The sequence below is a fragment of the Scyliorhinus torazame genome, chromosome 3, assembly GCF_047496885.1.
Source record: "Scyliorhinus torazame isolate Kashiwa2021f chromosome 3, sScyTor2.1, whole genome shotgun sequence".
NCBI lineage: Eukaryota > Metazoa > Chordata > Chondrichthyes > Carcharhiniformes > Scyliorhinidae > Scyliorhinus > Scyliorhinus torazame.
This window is the reverse complement of record NC_092709.1, coordinates 203,407,153-203,430,965: the sequence shown is the minus strand read 5'-3', so window position 1 is coordinate 203,430,965 and position 23,813 is coordinate 203,407,153. Positions and strand designations below refer to the sequence as shown.

Below are 23,813 nucleotides of genomic sequence, written 5' to 3'. Positions count from 1 at the left end.
CAAACATTCAGACCTTCAAGGGGTGGGTGGAATGTTGATCACTCATTTCTCAGAGCAAGGTGGAATTTGGTTGAACTATGATGTATTCAATACAGGAATCAGAACTGACCTTTCATCATAAGAAGTTGTGATATTTCTCTTTATGTCCTGCTCCAGCCCTCTTAGAATTAATAGGCCCAAACCTTCAACTATATTTTCTAGCCATGAGAAGACGATGAAACAGAGCGAGGGAAGGCCTGCTAGTGATCTTGGAGGGGACTATAGATTATGATATGGGGTCCCTCAAGGAGGTGGTGGGAAGGTGGAGAGTCTGAAGGGACCCAAAACTAAGGGCCAGAAACATAATGAAGATATTAATAAACTCAATATGGAATACAGGAGAAACCTATTTACCCAGTGTGCTTAAGATGTGGAACTCACTGCAACAAATAATTGAAGGAAATTGCATAGATGCATTTCAAGGGACTCCGGATAAACCCATGAAAGAATAAATTAATAGACAGTTACACTGATGGGATTTGGGTTAGATGTAGAAGGGTAGGATGAAGTTCATGTGGAGTATAAACACTGGCATAGATTAGTTGGGCCTAATGGCCTGTTTCGGTGCTACACATTCTATGTAAGAGATATGAACATGGTCTGCACTGTGACAGATAAAAGCTAATTTGCTACTTGCCCAACTTGAAAAGCACAAGAAAATCCTGGGTATGCTTTTGGATTTGGAGGTAATAGATGTAGTGCTATTTTGTGATATTGAACTTGTTCTTTAGGTACAAATTGCTTGATTTAATAGACCCCTTCTTATGCTGTGCCGTAAAAATCATTGCAGCAAGCATTTTTGGGAAGAAAGCTATTGCAATATAGCAGGGGAAAAGCCAATGGCGTCAGGGCAGTTTCAGTGCAATGGAGGCCTATTGCAGGCCACGCAACAGGATAAAGGATTGGTGAACTGACACTCCTTTCACTTCTGTGATATAGATTTCTGTTTCGCTCAAACTGTTAGAATGCAAGTCAGTTCTCTGCAAGTTGCAGTTTGAAATTAATTGGGCAGTCTCAAACTCAAATTTGTTGGGAAGCAGGTCTAAGGTACAAAACAACTCATTATTTAAGGCAAACTGCAGGTCAGTGATAAAAATGTACACAGAAATGTTGTTTTTAATGAAATGTGAGGCATTATACTTGTACAGGCAGATCTTACTCTGCTTCTAATCTGCTATACCCGACAGGAGTGCTTGACAGCGACAAAATATGCCAAAATTTAGCTGTCTCAAGTACTCACAGTTGCATGCAAAACAAATCTGTGGTAGGAAATCAGAAATGTTACTAGGAAGGGAGGTTAAATCTGACTTGTTGGCAGCAAAAGTAGACAATTCCTATTTACAATAAACTAGTTTCACATCATGGAGGAAAGTTCAAGAGAGGAGACGGTGGTCTTGTGGTAATGTCACTGAACTAATAATCCAGAAGCTTAGGCTAATTTTTTGAAGACACTTGTTCAAATCCCCTCACTGGAATTTAAATGATGAAATCTGTAATTGTAAGCAGGAAACTATCATTGACTGTTGCAAAACCCCACCTGGTTCACTAATGTCCTTTAGGGAAGGAAACCTGCTCTGGCCTCCAAGTGTAGATCTGGAGTTACATGTGGTTGACTCTTAATTGCTCTGAAATGGTAGTCGAGTAAATCATTCAATTAAAGGGCAATTAGATTGGGAACAAATACTGATGGCCATACTAGCGATGGCCATAACCCAGTAAATAATGAAGAATAGCTTACTTTCGTTATGAAAGACTTGCATTTACATGGCTCCTATCTTGACCACAGGCCAATTAAGTATTTTTGAAATGTAAACACGGTTATAATATAGGAAATGCAGCAGTCAAATTGCACACAGTAAGTTCCCATAAACAACAATGTGACCAGATAGTCTTTGTGAATCTGAGGAATAAATATTGGCCAGGACTCCAGGAAGAGGACAACTCTCCTGCTCGTCTGAGAAACTTCTTACAGAAATAAGATCAAAGTACAGTAAATCAGAAAGCAGTACTTTGGACCTAAAAACAGGCAACATTTGGGAGCACTGCAGGAATTCAACTTCAGCGCCCCAAAATGCGTTTTTACAGAATTAGCTCCCAGATGTTTTACAGTATCAGAGTCTGACAAATTTGCTTTTTCTATGTAGTTAAAACTATTTGCAACAGTGCTACTGTGTCAGCAAGTTATGAAACACCTATTAGCTTAGGAATATGCGTTCCTAGATGCTCAGTATCTACATGGTTATGAATTTATTTTTTCTGGTCAGTGGAGAAATGTTATTAATGCATGTTTTAAAATTTTCTTTCATCAATTTGTCGCAAGGCAGAGTAATGAAATGTTAGGAATTTCCTTCCTGATACATATAATGCCAATCTTAGCAGCAATTTTGGAATGTCTGAAAACCAACTGCTGACTGCACACTGAAATGTTCCGATGGTAGAAGACTATGTTCAACAAAGGAGACATTTACTGAAATGTGCCTCTGACATATTATTGTTAAATTTACATAAAAGAACATAGAACTCAGCCGCTTTTGTAAGAGACACTCAACACTTCTATCTCACACTAAATGCAGAGTTTTCAACCTCAAGGAACTGTGATCTTAAACTGTTCCTACTGGACTAGTTTCCTTTCCTCAGTGGGGACTCTCGAGCTTGATATTTGAACTCGGATCGTCTGGAATAAAAATCAAGCACAATATTCCTACCATCAAGATTTAGTAGTTTGGATATCATTTGGTATAATGCAAAGATTTGAGATTAGCTTGTTTACGGAACAGATTTACTTAATATGTCTCCTCTGCTGAATTCAGAATGTAATCATTTTACAATTGGAACGATTAATTGTGTAAAAATATCTGGAAATAAAATGCTGGAATGTGTAACAATAAAACACAGGAATTAAAACTGTCTGAAAAGTTTTCATTGGATATTTGATAAGTTGTCTGAGCTCCATTATGAAAGTTATGCCACATTATGTTAAAGAAATATAGTCACATGACTAAATTGACATTTAGGGAACAGAAAATGAATGGCAGCTTTCTTGATTGGCAGGATATGGAGAATGGTGCACCCCATGAATTTGATCAAAGATCTCTTATTTTCCATTTGTACACAGACACTATTTCAAAGCTCCTGATAAATGAAGGATCATGGCAAACTGAGTGGCAAATCATGTGCAGTGGGTTATTAGTAGGTTTGCAGAGTAAGCAGATAAGTGAACAATGCAGAAGTGGTACATTTTGTGAAACAAACTGAAAAGAAGTATACCAAAAAGCACAATCCTTAAAGTGAAGGGACAGAGACACCTAGATCTGGTGCAGTCTACAGCAAGAGATCACTGTGAAGGGTTCTTAGAATGCGGAGTTTAACTTTCATGAGCGTTAGTAGTGGTTGGGCTACTGTGAAAACTAAAAATTTCAACTGTGAATTTACCACTGAGGCTTTATTAGCAGTAGCCTACGAATGATCACTAGAATTCACCATGAAGATGCAGTTCCTCATATGTTGTAATTAAGGGACCAGATGATTGGTATATAAAATGGGGCAGAATAGAGAGATTTGTTTATCAGATGGAGAGGGGTATAGGGGAGATGTCAGAGGTAGGTTCTTTACACACAGAGAGTGGTGGGTGTGTGGAACGCACTGCCTGCGGAGGTGGTGGAGTCAGAGTCATTAGGGATATTTAAGTGACTCTTGGACAGGCACATGGATAGCAGTAAATTGAAGGGGTGTAGGTTAGGTTGATCTTACATGAGGATAAATGGTCGGCACAACAGCGTGGGCCACAGAGCCTGTACTGTCCTATGTCCCTATATTGAAGCCCATCAAATTAAGCATAAAAAATACAGTAGGGAAATGGAAATAAAAAGCAGCTAAAACATGAATAAAAACCTACAAGGAACAAAGGGAACAGTAAAGGGAAATTGGCAAGTGCTTTGCTTCAATTTTCACAAATGAATGGAAAAGTGAAACAGGAGAGAACAATAGGTAAAGATGGTACTCAAGTCATATGGTGGGTGTGTGGAAAGCCCACCAGGTGTTGATGGGTTGTAGTTTGCAAAGCTGACAAAGGTCAGGAAAGAATAAAGACTCCCAACAATAACCATTCAAAGATCCTTGGATGCACCCATGTCATTTCAGGATGAGACGTTGCCTCCCTGGTATAGGGTTCACGATGCCATTGAGCAGTTGCCGAGCACCCAATAACATCAATAGAGAAAAAAAGGGAGGAGGTGCTGCAGGCGGGTTTCAGGGAGTGTTGAAAGAGACCAGGACCTCAGAAGATAGTAATCTCTTGATTATTCCCAGTGCCAAACTCCAGTGAATAAAGAAAAGGAGTAAATGCATGCCGGGAAGGATAGTGCAAGCTGAGGGCTTTATGATTCTATGGGCATTGTGACGGATTCTGCAGAAGCTAGGATTCATACAATCTGGACAGGATCTGTTCAGGTGCAATGTCCTTGTGAGGCTGATAGAGAGGGTTCTAATAACTTTGCAGTCGAATGGCAATCAGGGTTTTAAAAATAGTTTATTTCCTGGGATGTGGCCGAAGCTGTTCACTTTGGCTGGAAAAATAAGAGTACATTACTTAAAGGAGAACAACTGCAGAATTTCATGGTACGAGGGATCTAGGTGTTCTCATGCAAGAGTCACAAAATGTTAGTATCCAGGTAAAGCAAGTAATTAAGGTTAATGGAATGCTACCCTTTATTACAAGAGAAATTGAACAGGAAAGAAAGAATATCAAGCTTCAGTTATACAGGACATAGGTGAGGCCAAATTTTGCATAATGTATGCAGTCAGAATGTTTTGAGTGGGCTGTCTTAGAAAGAAAACTTGGACAGAATAGGCTTGGTCCGCTGGAGTTTAGAAGAGCGAGGGGTGACTTTATTGGAATGTAGAAGATCCTGAACAGTCTCGATAAGGTGGACATGGAAATTATGTTTCCTCTTGTGGGCGAGTCCACATTCTAGGGGACATGGATTTAAAATTAGGGGTTGCCCTTTTGGACAGGGGTCAGGAAAAATCTTTTCCTGCAAGAGCGTTCTGCGACTCTGGAACTAAGCCTGGAGGCAATGGATGTGGAGGTCATTGAATATTTTTAAGGTGTATATAGATAGACTCTTAGTAGGCATACTGAATGATGAGCAGGCTCGAGGGAATGATCCAGTTCTGTTCTTATTTTGTGTGTTTGTCGCACACTTGGGATGACACAGAAAAGATTTACAAGGATGCTGCCAGGCATGGAGCATTTTATCTATGAAGCAGGCTGGGGTTGTTTTCTTTGGAACAGCAGAGGCTGAGGGCAGATTTAAGTGAGGTGCATAATTATGTGAGGCGTGTAAGACTATGAGGGGCTTAAATAGAGTGGATAGGAAGGCACTATTTCCCTTAGCAGCAAGGTCAATGACCAGGGACATAGGAAAAGTACAAAAATCTTTAAAGTTTCTATTTACCTTTCCAATGGCACAAGCGAAGGTGGTGGAGCTCCAGGCGGAGGCAGGAAACCTGAAATAAAACATTTAACTCTAAGCATATTTAGGAAATATCCTAAATTACTAGGAAGGTATGGCACTAAGTCCATAAATGCACCACCTGCCTGCTTAATGAAAAGAAAAATGAACTAGATTTTAGTACTAACCTTGGAAAAAAATGTTGCACATGCACTGAAGGTTTTTCCATTGGTTTTATTCTTCGAATTTCTCCTTTTTAAAAAACGTTTCCAATTAAAGGACATTTTAGCGTGGCCAATCCACCTACATTGCACATCTCTGGGTTGTGGGGGGTGAGACCCATGCAGACACGGGGAGAATGTGAAAACTCCACACGGACAGTGACCCGGGTCCGGAATCAAACCTGGGTCCTCAGAGCCACGAGGCAGCAGTGCTAACCACTGCACCGGCCTGTTCTTCACAGTTATAATTAATACTTTAAATTAGAGCCATTTATCAAATACCTACATGCACAACAAAATACTGAACTAAAACGTAAAAGACTGAATACTTCAAATACACAACATTAATTCTACTTTAATAAATATTACAGTATTATTGTAACAGTTTATGTAGAAATATCAAACCATACCTGGTGGTGGTGTCGTCAAAGGCATTCCTAAAAAGAAGAGAATTAGGTCACTAACACCATAAAGCACACCAGTATTATATAGTTTCTGTATATGTAAAATGCAAAAAGCGGATGTCGAGTGGTGAATTAACACAATGTACTTTCAATACAGTGCCTGGATTCAAATACAGCCATGAAATAATGAGACCAAAGTGATCCTCAACTGAATTTTACTGGGCATGAAACAAAAATACATTTAATTTGGCATGCACTGGCAAAGTAAAAAAAAGTGTTAACAGCGTTTACTTTTAATTGGTCCCTAAAAGTAGAAAAAGCCACATGCTTTATATTGAAGGCCCATCCCCAATTGCCCTAGAGAACGTTGTGGCTAGCTGACTTCTTGACTGCTGCAGTCCATGTGGTGTGGGAACACGCACAGTCGTATTAAACCAGCGCAGAAAAAAAACACCAAGGGGTTTGCTTGTTCAGCCCAGGAGACTTCAAGGGCATTTAAAAATGAACAATGGAGCCATGTGAAGGCCAGACCGGGTAAGTATAGCAGATTTCCTCTCCGGAAAGGCATTAGTGAACTAGGTGGGTTATCAAGGTGGTTGTTATAATCATTATTAATGAAATTGGCATTTTGTTTTATATTTTTATTAATTGATTGAATTTATATTACACAGCTGCCTATGTGGGATTTGAAATCATGTCTCCACAGCTTTAGTGCAGGCCTCTGGATTACACCAGTAGCATTATCATTATGAGCAGGACTTTGGTGGCGTTTTCTCCCGACCATCAAAGAGTTGGTAAAAAATGCATCCCCGTCAATCACATCTACAGAATTTTAACTGACTGGAGGCAGGACTTCTGCCCTCACAAGGAAGGAAGTCCCACCTCAAGAGAGCTTCTGGTCAATCCGATTGGATGGCAATTCTGTAGTCCCAGTAGCCAGGGCTGAGAATACAAGCAGGTCCAGATTTGAAGTCCCCTGTAACAGTTACTGGGGGGAAAATATATATATTTTTAAAAAACACACAGCGGGGAGAAAACACCTGGGGAGCGGGGTAGAGAGAGGGGAATGGGGTCTTGATGAGAGAGACCAGAGCATGCACTCTTAGGTGGCAGACATTTGGGAGTGGAAGGGGTGCTCAAAGTAGAAAAGGGGAGCCTTGTGGGAGTTGGTCACCTTCCTGCCGAAGGCTTGAGCAGGACGACCTGCCAGGCCACACTCCTGCTCCTGAACTGCATCCTCCAGCTTCAATTTTGAGGCTGTTGGAAATGTCCCGCAAGTGACCAGCGGCCCTCAAATGGCCAGCTTCAACTGGGGCGAGGATGGTTGGGCTGCCCTCGATCACACCCACATCACAACAAATTGCAGACAGGTCGAGACGAGTGAAACAGCAGTGGGATGGCCACCTCGTGGGTTTTACAGCACCCCGCCCCTCACCTGGAAATCCACTGACGGGAGACTGTAAAATTCTGCCCTATGCTATCATTCCTCTCGTACCTGAATACTATCCTGCATATCCATCAGAAGAGCAGCAATGTTGGAGGTTTGTGAATTCCATTCCCATGGTAAAATAGCCAACTAACACTCACCATCTTGGTTTACATTACAATAGTCACGATAAGATGTTGGTCTGTGCTCAAAGAACCTTACCACAGAATATCTCAGCTACTCAGGAGAGGAGTAAAAAGATTGAGAGAGAAGGGAGAAAGAAGTACCCACTGAGCATTGATTTGTTCAGGGTGAAAGTATCAACTAGAATTAACCTCCTGAATAACAGGTAGTTGTAATTTGAGCAACGCATTTGTGAGAGAGTGGTTCTATTACTTTAACTACACAGTATATGGGCTGGTTAGTTCTTCTGAGACTCAGTAAAATCACAGCAAACACTTGAGAAATAAAATTAAAGCTTTAAACAAAGAATGCAACAAAGCATTCTTTTCCCAAAGCACGGTGTGTCACTGTTGAAAATGTAACCTTTTTGGATCAATGGAACTAAAGACTTGAAATATGAGATTGCAATCAGTTTCAAATGTTCAACATCAGAGGAAAACCATCTGTGAACAATTTATTATTTCTTTAAAAGGGTGCCAGATGTGAATCTTTGATACTGTAACAGCAGGTACAATAAACTATTACATGGCTATACACACAAAACTATTTACTTGACCTTTTCTCCAGTTTATAAATTAATAGTTTACCAATTAGCATAATCTTGAATTTAACCAGTTTCTTGCATGAAGAAACTTAGTTAAAATTGTACTGCAAATAAATAACTGTACATGTGCCACAGTATGTAACATTTAGCAGCTGTCAAAATTCCGGTTGAGATATTAAGAGGATGCACTTTGAACTCACAAAAATATTTTTTTTGTTTCCAGTTGTGTGTTATTTAATGCAGTTTGCAGCTTTGTTTCTGTGTAAATAAAGTTTTTAAAAAATCAAATTTTGAAGCAGATCAAAATTGGCCAATGACCATACTTCAAGAACAGCTGTTCAGGCTGCTGATTTTATGGGTGACCAGCATCTTTATCTTTTACTTGAACTGCTCAGCATACATTTCAAACCAATGCTTACTAAATAACTAAGCCAAGGGAAATGATCCACTCCTTACACAGATCCCCCCCCCCCCCAAAAAAAAAAAAGCAAAACAGGCTTCCCCGGGGTTCTTCAGAAATGGGCCAACACTTCTATGGAAGATAATAGAATTAAAATAAACACGCACACTCATCTGTAGTAGGAATTAAAATGTATTTTTTACAATGCATCCAAATTAATTCAGCATAATTGGCATGGTATACTGATGGGAGTTTAATTTTATTGCTGCAGTAGTTTTATTAATGAAACTCATCCATTGCACAAAGATTAGATAGAAACTTTTGATCGAATTAAGAGTGATTGACATTTAATAAAAAATTTAGAGTACCCAATTCATTTTTTCCAATTAAGGGGCAATTTAGCATGGCCAATCCACCTATCCTGCACATCTTTGGGCTGTAGTGGCGAAGCTCACGCAAACATGGGGAGAATGTGCAAACTCCACATGGACAGTGACCCAGAGCTGGGATCGAACCTGGGACCTCGGCGCAGTGAGGCAGCACTGCTAACCACTGCGCCACCGTGCTGCCCGATTGACATTTTCAAAGATATTCAGTACTGATGTGCTGTGCAGCTATAACCCTCAACCTGACTATAATAAGCACCAGTGAGAAAAAAGACAAAAGTCTGCAAGCAAGTCCCCATCAGAACTTTTGCAATCCAAATTGGGTCTGACATAAGCAACCAAACCCACATATTGCAAAACACATCCACTAAATCTTCACTTCTGGTGGACTCCAATGTTTGCAAAAGGGAGGCTACACTATATTTTTAAATTTGGGGAGACGGTCTCTATATTTGCAAAACAAAAGAATTTCAACTTGCACAACAGTAAAATAATACAACAAAATAAAACAACCCCACTATAGGTGAAACATATGTAATTTCTTCCATAAAAGTTATAAAATATATACATATATAAAAGCAAAAAATGTACTTAATAAAAATTGCTAAAACTTAGACATCACAATAATAAAGTTTGATTAAGCGGTGCTGTGTTTAATATAGGATTTCAAAGAGTCTTCCACAGGATGTTTTATATTTGTAGTGATTTAAAGATTTTGGCACAGGAATACTATTCATAGGTAACAGCAGTCGTTTTCCTTGAACCCAACAGATTTTAAGTTCTATTTTAGAAAATGCTTTGAAGATTAAGCACGAGAAACAGCACAATTAAAGTACAGCTAGGCATGAGCCAAATGTATACAACTTATCAGCAGATGCCGATTTGGAGCGTCAGGTTCCTAAGCTTTACTAAATACAGGGTGCATTAAATAGGTGAACCTTTTTGTTGAAAAATGAAATCTTAGCATTCTTCATGTTTTTCATTCCAAATCTGTGTATTTATAAAAATAAATGTGTTTCATAGGAACATAGGAATTAGGAGCAGAAGTCGGCAATTCAGCCCTTCAAGCCTGCTCCACCATTCAATCAGACCATGGCTGATCTCTTCCTGGTCTCAAATCCACCTCCCTGCCTGTTCCCCATGTCCTTTTAACCCATTTGTTTAAAATCACAAATATATCTATCTCCTTCTTGAAACCATGTAACGATTCAAACTCCGCCGCACTATGGGGCAGCGAGTTCCACAAATTCACCACCCTCATAGAATTTACAGTGCAGAAGGAGGCCATTTGGCCCATCAAGTCTGCACCGGCTCTTGGAAAGAGCACCCTTACCCAAGCCCACACCTCCACCCTATCTCCATAACCATAACCCAGTAACCCCTCTGCGAGAAGCAGCTCCTCCTCATCTCAGTTTTAAATCTCCCGCCTCTCAACCTATATCTGTGACCTCTCGTTCGAGATTGCCCCACAAGGAGGAACATTTGCTCTAATATTATTTTATCAATCCCTTTCAGTATTTTATATACCACGAGCAGATCCCCTCTCATTTGTTTTCTTGCCTTGGGTTTATAATTGGTACTTCTCCTTACAGTAATCACAAAATCACAAGTTGCATATGATTCCATCGGTTGAAGCTCTCCAAGAAAATCTGCTGTCAAATGAAAGTGCTGAAAATACTGACAAAATTTGCAGGGAATTCATGAATTCTACACAGCACTATTCATTTGTTCCTCTAGAGCATAACCACTATCAACATGCATTTTCAATGAGCTTTTTCTTGAAAGAGAAAGTAACAAATGGAGGGTGCAAAGTACTTTCAAAATAAAGTCAGTTAGACTCCCACAACGGCTCAATTTGTTTTGGTTCTGGATAATATTCGACTATCAGTTTTGAAAACAAGGTACTGAAACAGTACCCAAATCAAAAAATGGGATCCCACCCACCTGCTTAAAACCGGATTCTTTGGAATATTGGCTAATTAATTGTTGGCTTGGAATATCAGATTTCAATGAAACTAGGCCAAGGGAATGGAGTCAAATTTTTCCCACCCAATACGAAGACCTGGAATTTTGAGCCAGAAACAGGATAAATTGAAATAAACTTAGAAATTACTTTATTAAACAAATGTCATGGGAAGGTCAAGCATGTTACATCGAAAATACCTTGGGTGGAATTCTCCGACTCCCCGACGGGTCGGAGAATCGGCACGGTGCCGCGCGAATTGCGCCACGATCTCTGCAGAGCGGAGAATCAGCGGCATCAGCACTGGTGTGGTCGGCCCGTCGCCTATTGGGGTATACGCCGACTCTCCAGCCTGGGCCGGCGCGCCGATTTTCCGGCCCGAATGGGCCGAACAGCCGTCACAAAAAATCCGAGAACCCCCGGTGCCGTTCTAACATCCTCTGAGCTGGCGGGACCTCGCCGTTGAAGGGTCCGGGGGCGGCCTGGGGGTGGGGGGGCCTTAGTACAGGCCCATATTCTAGGCAGCATTTAGGATCCAAAATGTTCGACTTCTGAGGAATATGTGGGAGACACAAACTAAATTCCAAACTGAAAAGGTGTTTATCCATGTCAAATAAATTCTGACCTGGTGGATGAAGAATTGGTGGTCCAGTATTGACAGGAGGTGGAGGAGGTAGGAATGGGGGAGGTGGTCCAGTCAAATGAGGTGGAGGTGCTCCTGGAGGCATAAATGGAGGACGTTTTGCCGAGACATTGTTATTAAATTCTGGTACTGCGTGGTCTCCAAGAACCTTTTAGGAAACATAAAACAATTCAATTCAGTATTAAATGCACTCAGAAAGGTTATATCAAACCTAGAAAGAAGATATTGGAATTATGAAATCAAATATTTAATCATATGAATTTGACAAAGCTAATTGGTTAGTTATTAAGGCCAGCTATACATGCATTTCTTCAAAGCTTTAATGGGACAGTTAAAGGAATAGGAGTGAAGAGGCCAATGAACCATGCTGCATTTTTAAAGTAGAAGAAAATATTTAAGTAAAGCCCTCACATGTTGATGCTGCAACTTTGCACTTTGCTCTAGTGATCAACTTCATTTAGATACAGAAAGGTCAATTCAATAGTATTGTCAGCATACTGTCAAAATTTAAACTAACAAGGAGGAGGAAGGTTCTGGGTAGGGGTAAATTCTCAAGCCTAATGAGAAAAGTCAGATCATACAGCAGAGTAGCCATTTGGGTAAAATCCAGTAGAATGTGTCATGAAGGGTGGAATTTGACAGTGGTAAGAGATCATAAGCAACAAAGGTCTATCAAGGAAAAATAGCAAAAAGCCAAAATAAAAGCTCCCATATCGGAATATGGATCCAAATTCAAGATGAATTCATATTTATTGCACAAAAAGCAATAAATGGTTTTGATTCAATAGCCATTACTGTGATGTGGGTGGATGGTGACCAAGCCGAGAATTAAATATTTTAGGATATTTGACTTTTTAAAAAAGAGACACAAAATGTAAAAGGAGGCGGAGCAGTCCTGACAATAAAAGATGTGGTTAAAGCAATTGTGCGTAAAGGATCTTAGTCCAGAAAATCAGAATGAAGAATCCATCCATACAAAATAACAGAGCAGAAAATACTAGTGGGGGATGGCTTACAGTAACCAAGTGTAAACAGTGTTGGATGGAGTAGAAAACAAGAAATTGGAGGAGCATGAAGCTCGGGTAATGCAATAATCATGGGGAGTTTGAACCTACATATATTAGAGTGGACAAACCAAACTGAGGTCACAGATTGAGGTTGAATACAATTCTACTGCTGCCGAGTCTCATGGATGCCCAGTCAGGAATTGGTAGATCTGTTTGTAAACTATCCCATTGAACAAGGTTGAAGTGCCACACAACGTGATAGAGGGTATCCTCAATATGAAGATGGGACTTTTCTCTCCACAAGGAGTGTGCGGTGGTCATTCCTACAAGTACTGTCATGGGCAGATCCATCTGCGACAGGTAGCTTGGGGAGGATGAGTTAAAGTAGATGTTTCCCTCTTGTTGGTACATTCACCACCTGCCACTAGTCCAGTCTAGCAGGACTTGGCCAGCTTGGTTAGTTATGGTGTTACATTGGAACCCCCATCCAGAGTACATTCTGTGCCCTTGCCACCGTCAGTTCTTCTTCCAAGTGGTGTTCAACATGGAAGGGGACTGATTCATCAGTTGAGATGGGTAGTAAGTTGTAATCAGCAGGTAGTTTCCTTATCCATATTTGACCTCATCCATGAGACTTCATGGCGTCAGTAGTCAATGCTGAGGATTCCCAGGGCAATGCCCTCTCAACTCTTATGTACACTGTGTCACCACCTCCAATGTGTCTGTCCTGCCAGTGGGACAAGACGTACACAGGGATGGTGATGTCTGGGATATTGTACGGTATGATTCAGCGAGAATGACTTGGCTAGTCCGTGGGACAGCTCTCTCAAATTTGGCACAGGCCGCAGATGTTAGTAAGGAAGATTTTGCAGGGTCAACAGGGCTGGGTGTGCCGTTGTAATTTCGGATGCCTGGGTTAACGTTGTGCCGTACGGCCATTTTCATTCCTTTGTGACTAGCTCGACCATTTCAGACGGAACTTAACAGTTAACCACATTGCTGTCGGTCTGGAATCATGTGTAGGCCAGACCAGGAAAGGAGACATTAGTGAGCCAGAAGGGTTTTAATGACAAATGATAATGGTCACCATTACTGGCTTTTAATTCCAGATTTATTAATTGAATTCAAATTTCACTAGCTGCCTCTGAATTGCTCGCCAAGGTGACATTATCACTACACCCATGCACTGCCCCCCCCCCCCTCCCCTAAAGAGACGAGTAAATGTTGGTATGTAGCAGGATTATGATGTCCTTATACATGAACCACAGCAAGTTAACATACAGGGTACAATAAACAATTAGGTAAGCAACTGGTATATGGGTCTTTATTGAAAGTAAGTATAAGGCAGTGAAACCTTGGTGTAATTACATCGGTCTTTGTTGAGACCACCCTGGAGTACTGTGTACAGTTTTAATTTCCATACCCAAGGGACGTTATATGTCTTAGTGGGGTGAAACAAAGGTTCAGTAAATTGATTCCGGTGTAGAGAACTGTTCTGGGAGGGGAGGCTAAGTATAATGGGCCTATATTCCCTGGAATTTAGAAGAGTGAGAGGTGATCTCATTGAAATGCATAAAATTCTTAGCGGGCCTAACAGGGCAAATGTGGCTGTCTCCATGGATAGAGAATCGAAGAGGGGGGGGGGGGGGGGGGGAGAAATCAACCATTTAGGAGTGAGTCGAGGAGAATTCATTTTCATTCCAAGGGTTGTGAATCTTTTGAATTCAGTCGTTGAATGTATTCAAGACAGGGCTGGATGGCTCTTTTTAGGTACTAAGGAAATCAAAGGATATGGGGATAAGGTGGAAAAGGGGACTTGATGATGGTTCAGTCAAGCTCTCACTCAGTGGCAGAGCAGGCTTGGCTGGGTCATATAGCCTATTGCTGCTCCTATTTCTTACAAAATCGCTATAAACTACTGCATTTACCATTATTCAATTAAGTTCAGACTTTGTATGCTGATGGACTAGCTGAGGAAAGGCAGATGAGTTAATATGGAACATAAATTCCAGCAATAAATATCAGAGACAGTGATGTGGTGGTACTGTCACTGGACTAATAATCTAATACCCTGGGGACACGGGTTCAAATCCCACCACAGCAGATGGTGGAGTTCCAATTAGTTAATAAAATCTGGAATTGAAAGCTAGCCTCAGAGATGGTGACCATGAAACGATCATCGATTGTCATAAAAACCCATCCGGTTCACTAATATACTTTAGGGATGGAAATTTATTGGTCTACATGTGGCTGCTTTTCAACTGCCTCTTAGCAAGTTCCAAGTATTGATGAGCAACAAATGTTGCCCGTGCCAAGAATAAAGAGAAAAAAAAAAGCATGGACCAGTTAGACTGAATGTGGAGAAACAGCTGGAATTATTTTGAATTTTAATGCTAGATTTAATAACTTACTCACTCCCTGAACTCTGCATCAAATTATGACACAATGCTTCCTTTTTTCACTATCAATTAGGCAAAAGAATGAAAGTTCAAGCAGGACACTTACAGAATGGCGTACATCCTGAGATTTTCAACAACTGCAAACCTTTCCTGATATACAACCAATGTCATAATTTACCACTCTCAACAAAAATATTCAAATAAAAATCACAGTTCAAGCTCTCGAAACTGTTTTGTAGGTTTCATTTTTAAAACGTACTCATGGCTAGACTTTCTCTTACATAGGTAATCATTTGATTTATTCCATCCACATGATGAAACTAGAATTTTAAGAAAGTAACCTCCATTATTCCCCTGAAATACTTCAGGTGACTTGGGTAAAACATCAAATTGTACACAAGTACTGACATACCTGGATGGCATTTTCATCGGCTCCACCCCTGTCGCGACGTCGCCCCTCCACACGAGCAATAGTAATTAACTGACCTCCAATAACCTCTATGGACCCAGACAGCCTTCTGAAAAAAAGATTATAGATTAAGGCAGTGGCAACAAACATAGCCTAGTTGATAAAACAGTAAAACATTGCTATATTAAATTAAAATTAAAATGTTATGCAAGCAAAACAATGATTCAAAACAGCAGTAATGTTCATTCATTCAAAATAGCAATCTGGAAAGAATATACTTCAAAATACCAAATAAAAGTCATTGGGATCAACAAATCAGCTCTCTTTAGACCAAGCCCAATGTCAGTTTTCTGTAAAAACTCTCCATCCTCTTTTTCCTCCAGAAGTGATCAAGTTTCCCCCAACCCATTTACAATGTCTGTTTTAATGGTTTCCTGAAATGCATTCTATATTTTAATTACACTTTTTCTGCAACTGTTTCTGATCACTTAATTCCTGACCACTACTGGTATAACAACTTATGTTTAGAGTGCCTTTAATGCACTAACACAAGGTGCTGCATAGAATCATAGAATTTACAGTGCAGAAGGAGGCCATTTTGCCCATCGATTCCGCACCAGCCCCCGGAAAGAGCACCCTACCCAAGCCCATGCCGCTACCCGATACCTGTAACCAAACTTAACCTTTTTGGACACAAAAGGGCAATTTAGCTTGGCCAATCCACTAACTTGCACATCTTTGGAGTGTGGGAGGAAACCCACCCAGACACAGGGAGAACACACAGACTCCGCACAGATAGTGACCCAAGCCGGGAATCGAACCTAGGACCCTGGAGCTGTGAAGCAACTGTTCTACCGTGCTGCACCAAAGTTAGCCAACAAAATCTGACACATAGGAAAGATGTTTGGACAGAAGAACAAAAGTTTGACCAGAAAGAGGAAGGTATTAAGAAACAAATAAAAGGAGAGAGTGGGTGGTGGGGGGGTGAAGTGAAGGTCGCATGTGGAGAGAAACGGCACATGTGGAGAGAAACGGTAGCATGGTGGTTAGCACAATTGCTTCACAGCTCCAGGGTCCTAGGTTCAATTCCCGGCTGGGTCACTGTCTGTGTGGAGTCTGCACGTTCTCCCCGTGTGTGCGTGGCTTTCCTCCGGGTGCTCCGGTTCCCTCCCACAGTCCAAAGATGTGCAGGTTAGGTGGATTGGCCATGCTAAATTGCCCTTCGTGTTGGGTGGGGTTACTGGGTTATGGGGATTGGGTGGAGGTGTGGTCTTGGGTAGGGTGCTCTTTCCAAGAGCCGGTGCAGACTCGATGGGCCGAATGGCCTCCTTCTGCACTGTAAATTCTATTCTATTCTAATTTTAAATGTGAGGCATGGCTGCATCAGGAGCCAATGTAGGTCAGTGAGAACAGGGGGAATTGCTTCCTGTATCCTATTGTACCAGTTTTGGAGAAGTTGAAGTTCATGGGGATGGAAAATGAGAGGTCAGTCAGGAGAGCATTGGAATAGTAAAGTCCTGGAAGCGACAAAATCAATAGCTGAAAGGCGGTGGCCGGGGCGGAGGGAGTGATATATCAAAATACTTAGTGGAAATCTTAAATCACAAATCTTTCTAAACCGTATCATCATGATAGTTTCACAAGCTCTTGGCCCTCCTGAACCTCTGCACAATAATAAAATATCCTCCAGATTGTCAGAGGGGAAGGCAGCGCTGCCAACTGGCACAGATTTTCCGCTTGAATACGGCAATATGATTTCTCACGTTGGAATTCACAGCAGCACTTGGTCAAATCCCACACACCGCTCAAACGAGAGGGGTATGGGGGAGAGAGGAGAGAGAGAGAGAGAGAGAGAGAGAGAGAGAGAGAGAGAGGAGAATACCCCTCTTGCTTAAATTACTCTCCTTCTGAGCAGTGTGTGGGATTTTAAAATACCCTTGCAAAGGGCTGGCTGGCTTTGTTTTGGGTGGGGGGAGAAGAGGAGCTGATTTACAAGTGAATCCATTCCTCTTGGAAACTATTTGCTGCTCGCTGTAGCTGCTGCTTTCCTTGGCGACGGCTGCTGCTGGAAGACGGTTGGCCTCACGTGGTGACTCTGCCCCCTCTCATCCCTCATCTCTTCCTGCGCTCTTGCATTGAGGTCCCAGTACAACCCTTTATTGGGATGGGGGGGGGGAAAAATCACGTCGAGGGTCAATCATACGTGTAGATCATCGACATCGAGGGCCTGCACAGCATTGGAATTGTATGGTGTGAGGTGATGCAATTTTAAAATGTTTGGTAGTTATTAGGGAGGTAGCCATTGGTTCTATTGTGCTCTGAGAATCAGGAGTCCATCCGAAATCATTTATAAACACATAAATGGGTAATTTAAACCCTGCTGCATTGTTATAGAATACGCTTTCTAGTGCCTTCGCTATCCACTATTGTCAGCTGTTCTGTTCTGACTTAGTCAAATGGGGAGGAAGCTAGCCACAGCAGGGCTGTTTGTATAGGAATTACCAGTAGGCATCAGTTCAAGCCTGTTCGTCTTTTGTACTGACAGCTTAGTCAAATTGGAAGAAAAGCCCATGGAAATGTTGAGTAGCGATCTGACTTCATTATCTGGTGCTAAATCCAGAAAACAGACTTTCAGGAAGGACTATACATCCAGATGGTCCTTTATTGTACAATCGAGAAAGGATGAATATGGCGGCATGGTGGCACAGTGGTTTGCACTGTTGCCTCACAGCGACAGGGTCCCAGGCTTGATTCTGACCGCGGGTGACTGCGTGGAGTTTGCACGTTCTCCCAGTGTCTGCGTGGGTTTCCTCCGGGTGCCGGATCCGGTTTCCTCCCACAGTCAAGTGTGCAGGCCATGCTTAATTCCCCAAAAGCTAGGTGGGGTCACGGGGTTAGGAGTGGAGTGATTGGGCCTAGTAGGGTGCTCTATCGGAGCAAGGGCCAGTGCAAACTCGATGGGCGAATGGCCTCCTTCTGCACTGGATAGGGATTCTATGATTCTATGAATGCACTGCACGATGTAACATCTGCTCATCGGACTTCAGCATCGCTCACAGAGGAGCAAATGACATGCAGGCATATATGCGATCCAAGAAACATCATGTAATGGCACATGTTTCAGAAAGCACCCACGGCATCAGACCTTTTATGCAACAGAAAGATTACTCAGTCAAAAGAGCAGGAACTTTGATGACATTTCCAGATCGAGGACAATGTGGTATTTTCTGCTGCCGATCATTTGACTGATGTTGTGAAAGTGATGTCTCCGGACAGTTCAATTGTTTCTAAGTTTGCTTCACGTGGTCCAATCAACAGCAATTGCCAAGACTAAAGTGACAACCTTGAGAAATCAGGCAAACCCAGTTCTCCACCTCAACCGATGAGAGTTCTGACTGTGGTGCGGAGGAACAACTCTATCCTATCATTGTTCGGTTTGGTTCTTTGATGCAGGTGCGCACAGCGTGATCAATATGCTACTTGGAACAGCGACAGCGAATGAGAGATCAAGCGGCAAAAACATTTTCCCAACTTCTGGACAATGTTCTTTAGGAAAACAACATTCATAGAATCATAGAATTTACAGTGCAGAAGGAGGCCGTTCAGCCCATCGAATCTGCACCGGCCCTTCGAAAGAGCACACTACCCAAGACAATGCCTCAACCCGATCCCCACACCCTATCCCTGTAACCCTACCTAACCTTCTTTGGACACTTAAGGGCAATTTAGCACAGTCAATCCACCTAACTTGCACATCTTTGGACTGTGGGAGGAAACCGGAGTACCCGGAGGAAACCCGCACAAACACGGGGAGAACGTGCAGACTCCGCACAGACAGTGACCCAAGCCGGGAATCGAACCTGGGACCCTGGAGCTGTGAAGCAACTGTGCTAACCACTGTGCTACCGTGCTGCCCCAAATTCCTAAGAAAAACGTGACATGCTTTTCTGCAGACAATGCAGCAGAGATGATGAGAGTATACAATGATGGACTTCCTTTGCGAAGAAAGAAAACACGGATATTTTAATTCTTGGATATCCATGGGCCATACAACCTGAAGCTTCTCAATTCATCGGGCGGATCGCACCGCATCATCAGGCAAAGCAAAAGGTGGAGGGGTTTGCCTCCTCATCAACTCCTCCTGGTGCTTGGATGTGGCGACCCACTGCTCCCCGGACCTGGAATACCTGGCTGTGAAGTGCCACCCATACTATCTTCCACGTGAGTCCACCCATACTATCTTCCACATGAGTTCACTGCAGCCATTATCACAGCAGTCTACATCCCACCCCAGGCAGAAGTGAAGGCGGCGCTGGAGAAAATGGACACAGTTATAAACAAATACGAAACAGAACACCCGGTGGCCTTGTTCATTGTGGCCGGGGACTTCAACAAAGCCAACTGAGTGTACTGCCAAAATTCCACCAGCACATCTCCTGTCCCAGCAGGGGCGACAACACTCTTGAAATGAAAATCGCTTATTGTCACAAGTAGGCTTCAAATGAAGTTACTGTGAAAAGCCCCTAGTCGCCACATTCCGGCGACCACTGCTACTCAAAAATCAAGGGCACCTACTGTTCCATCCCCCGACCGCACTTTGGGAAATCAGACCATAAGACGGTGCTCCTTCTCCCGGTATACAAGCAGAAACTCAAGTGGGAGAATCCAGCTAAGAAGGTCGTGCAGTGCTGGTCCGGGGAAACAGCAGAGCTCCTACGTGACTGCTTGGAAACAGTGGACTGGTCCATATTTAAGAACTCGGCGACCGACTTAAATGAGTATGCCACCACTGTCACAGACTTCATCAGCAAATGTGTGGACGACTGCATGACAAAGAAAGCAGTACGTACGCTCCCCAACCGGAAACCATGGCTCAATCGTTGGCTCCCTACTGAAGGACAGGTCTGAGGCATTCAAGTCAGGCGAGCCTGACCGATACAAGAAATACAGGTACGACCTCCGCAAAGCCATCCGAGATGCCAAGAGAAAATATCAAACCAAGCTAGAGTCACAGACTAGCGTTACAGACGCTCGGCAGTTGTGGCAAGGCCTAAACAACATAATGGGCTAGAAAGCGAAGCCGAGCAGTATCTCCAGCAGCAGCGCACCCCTCCGTGATCAACTCAATGCATTCTATGCTCGGTTTGAGCAGGAAACCAATGATCTGCTGTTGAGTGCCCCAGCAGCCCATAACACACCCATACCCACCATCACAGCTTCCAAAGTCAGTTTGGCTTTCCTGAAAGTGAACCCTCGGAAGGCGACGGGTTCGGACGGGATCCCTGGTTGTGCACTCAGAGTCTGCACGGACCAGCTGGCAGATGTGTTCGCGGACAACTTTAACCTGTCCCTACTGCGCTCAGATGTCCCCACCTGCTTCAAGAAGACCACCATCATACCGGTGCCAAAGAAGAAACAGGCAATGTGCCTCAATGATTAGCATCTGGTGGCCCTGACTTCAGTCGTAATGAAGTGCTTCGAGAGGTTGGTCATGAAGTGCATCATCTCCATACTCCCAGAACACCTTGATCCACTGCAATTCGCATACCGCCGCAACCGGTCCACAGCAGGCGCCATTTCCCTGGCCCTACACTCACCCCTAGAGTCCTTATCTCGACAATAAGGACTCCTACATCAGACTCCTATTTATTGACTACAGCTCCGCCTTCAACACCATCATCCCAGCCAAGCTCATATCAAAGCTCCAAAACCTAGAACGTGGCTCCTCACTCTGCAACTGAATCCTCGATTTTCTAACCCACAAACCACCATCAGTAAGAATAAACAACACGTCCTCCACAATAGTCCTCAATACTGGGGCCCCGTAAGGCTGCGTACTTAACCCCTTACTATACTCCCTGTACACACACGATTGCATGGCAAAATTTGGTTCCAACTCCATCTACAAGTTTGCTGATGATACGACCATAGTGGGCCGAGTCTCGAATAACGACAAGTCAGAATACAGGAGGGAGATTGAGAACATAGAACAGTACAGCACAGTACAGGTCCTTCAGCCCACGATGTTGTGCCCTAGTGGAGTGGTGCAGCGACAACAATCTACCCCTCAATGCCAGCAAAACTAAAGACCTGGTCATTGATTTGAGAAAGCAAAACATTTTACACACGCCTGTCAGCATCAATGGGGCCGAGGTGGAGATGGTTAGCAGTTTCAAACTCCTAGGGGTACACATCTCCAAAAATCTGTCCTGGTCCACCCACGTCGACGCTACCACCAAGAAAGCACAACAGCACCTATACTTCCTCAGGAAACTAAGGAAATTCAGCATGTCCACATCAACTCTTACCAGCTTTTACAGATGCACCATAGAAAGCATCATATCTGGCTGCATCACAGCCTGGTATGGTAACTGCTCGGCCCAAGATCCCAAAAATCTTCAGAGTCGTGAACACAGCCCAGTCCATCACAAAAACCTGCCTCCCATCCATTGACTCCATCTACACCTCCCGCTGCCTGGGGAAAGCGGGCAGCATAATCAAAGACCCCTCCCACCCGGCTTACTCACTCTTCCAACTTCTTCCATCGGGCAGGAGATACAAAAGTCTGAGAACACGCACGAACAGACTCAAAAACAGCTTCTTCCCCGCTGTTACCAGACTCCTAAACGACCCTCTTATGGACTGACCTCATTAACACTACACCCCTATATGCTTCACCCGATGCCGGTGTTATGTAGTTACATTGTGTACCTTGTGTTGCCCTATTATGTATTTTCTTTTATTTCCTTTTCTTTTCATGTACTGAATGATCTGTTGAGCTGTTCACAGAAAAATACTTTTCACTGTACCTTGTTACACGTGACAATAAACAAAATCCAATCCACCTTCTTCATGTAGCTGCAGAGAAAGCGGCAGGTCAGTTGCCATCGTCTCCAGTGGACTTGCTTGTCCCAGTCCAGCACTACCTTGGAAAGTCTACCAAGCGCCTCAAAGAGGTTGAGGAAACACAAACAATGTGCAATGTGGAAATTCACAGAATACTGAAACATGTCTTCATCAGATTGGTCTCCTTGGACAGGCACGCACGCACACACACGTGGTAATGTTACATGTAGCACATCATCTACAATAAGAACATTGTTTGCAGGAACAAAAAACAGCATTCATGTTGTGAAAGCAAAGAGTGGTTGCCTGGTTTCAGCTGCTGTCAGGAAACAGGTCCCTGCAACAGTGAGACCCAAAAAGCCCAGTGCAGGATCTGTTCAGAAAACTGCTTCCATTGTGCATGGTCGCAAGACTGGCCATGGTAAGAAAGATGGAAACAGCAGCAGTTCAAGTGCAGGAAACAAGAAGTCTCCCACAGCTAGCAACCCTGATGCTAATACAACAGTACAGCCATCCCAAGGCAAAGCTGCTGGGATTTATGCAAAGCTTTGTAACAGAAACAAGCTGTATTGTGTCTTTCTTCAATATATACTTCCAAAGTTCAACAGGCTCATTCTAGAGCTCCAAGTAGAAGCTCCCAAGATACATCAGAAGTTACTTGACTTTCTTCAGGACTTGTTGCCTTGTGAAACCTGCAGCAATTTCTAGTGTTACATTGCCTGCTAACTGCATGTACAAGGACAACTGCAATCAGACGTCCGATGAAGACCTTATTGTTGGTCAACAAGCCAGTCAGTTTCTGTGACTGGACATCTCACCACGCAAGATGGGAGTAACTTCTACTCATCAGTACGAAAGTACTATGTTGCAATGTGTTACTATGTGACCATGAAATTTCCCCTTCAGGACAAATTGCTGCTACATGCCAGAGTGGCAAATCCAAGGGTGGGAGGATGGAGGAAAACTTTACATCAGTTTGTTACTTTGCAAAGCGATTCCATGTAACGGAAGATGTTCAGGAATAGAAGTGGAATTTGCTCAAATCCAGGTTGACACATTGGAAGGTACTGCATTAGACAAAACGATCAGACAAAGTTTGGGTGGATATCTCCCAACTGAGGGGAAAATCAACCGGTGAGCTGAAGTAGCGTCATCTTCCAAAAATCTTGCTGGCAGACTGGTCAATCGCGCATATTAATGCCGAAGATAAACACATTATCAGTCTGGTCAGGAAGAACTTCACTGAGTTCATATCAGCCATGATTGAATGGCGGAACAGACTCAATGGGCCGAGTGGCCTAATTCTGCTCCTATGTCCTATGGACTTTGGCCCAGTTTAGGAATGAAGACACTGACTTCTTAACCCAGAAGGTTTACTCTCAAACCAAAGGACAGTGCTGCCACAACATGCAATTCAATGTGAAACTGCTTGATAAGTATAAAAAAGCTACATACACATCCCCAAACAAGGCAGAGGTAATCTCTGAAAT

At 42.8% G+C, this 23,813-nt stretch overlaps 1 protein-coding gene across 5 annotated transcripts in view; it reads right to left on the bottom strand.

Moving 5' to 3' along the window:
- Positions 1 to 23,813, bottom strand: part of fip1l1a (FIP1 like 1a (S. cerevisiae)) — a 139,521-nt gene that overhangs the window by 49,502 nt on the left and 66,206 nt on the right. For 3 of the 5 annotated variants that reach the window (XM_072496770.1, XM_072496767.1, XM_072496771.1), the window contains exons 9-12: positions 15,481 to 15,586; positions 11,645 to 11,810; positions 6,124 to 6,150; positions 5,496 to 5,547 (exon numbers count right to left, since the gene is read on the bottom strand). In XM_072496770.1, the coding sequence (XP_072352871.1) occupies positions 5,496 to 5,547; positions 6,124 to 6,150; positions 11,645 to 11,810; positions 15,481 to 15,586 (351 nt within the window). The remainder of the gene's footprint in view (positions 1 to 5,495; positions 5,548 to 6,123; positions 6,151 to 11,644; positions 11,811 to 15,480; positions 15,587 to 23,813) is intronic. The other 2 variants (XM_072496769.1, XM_072496772.1) reach the window with 1 other exon arrangement.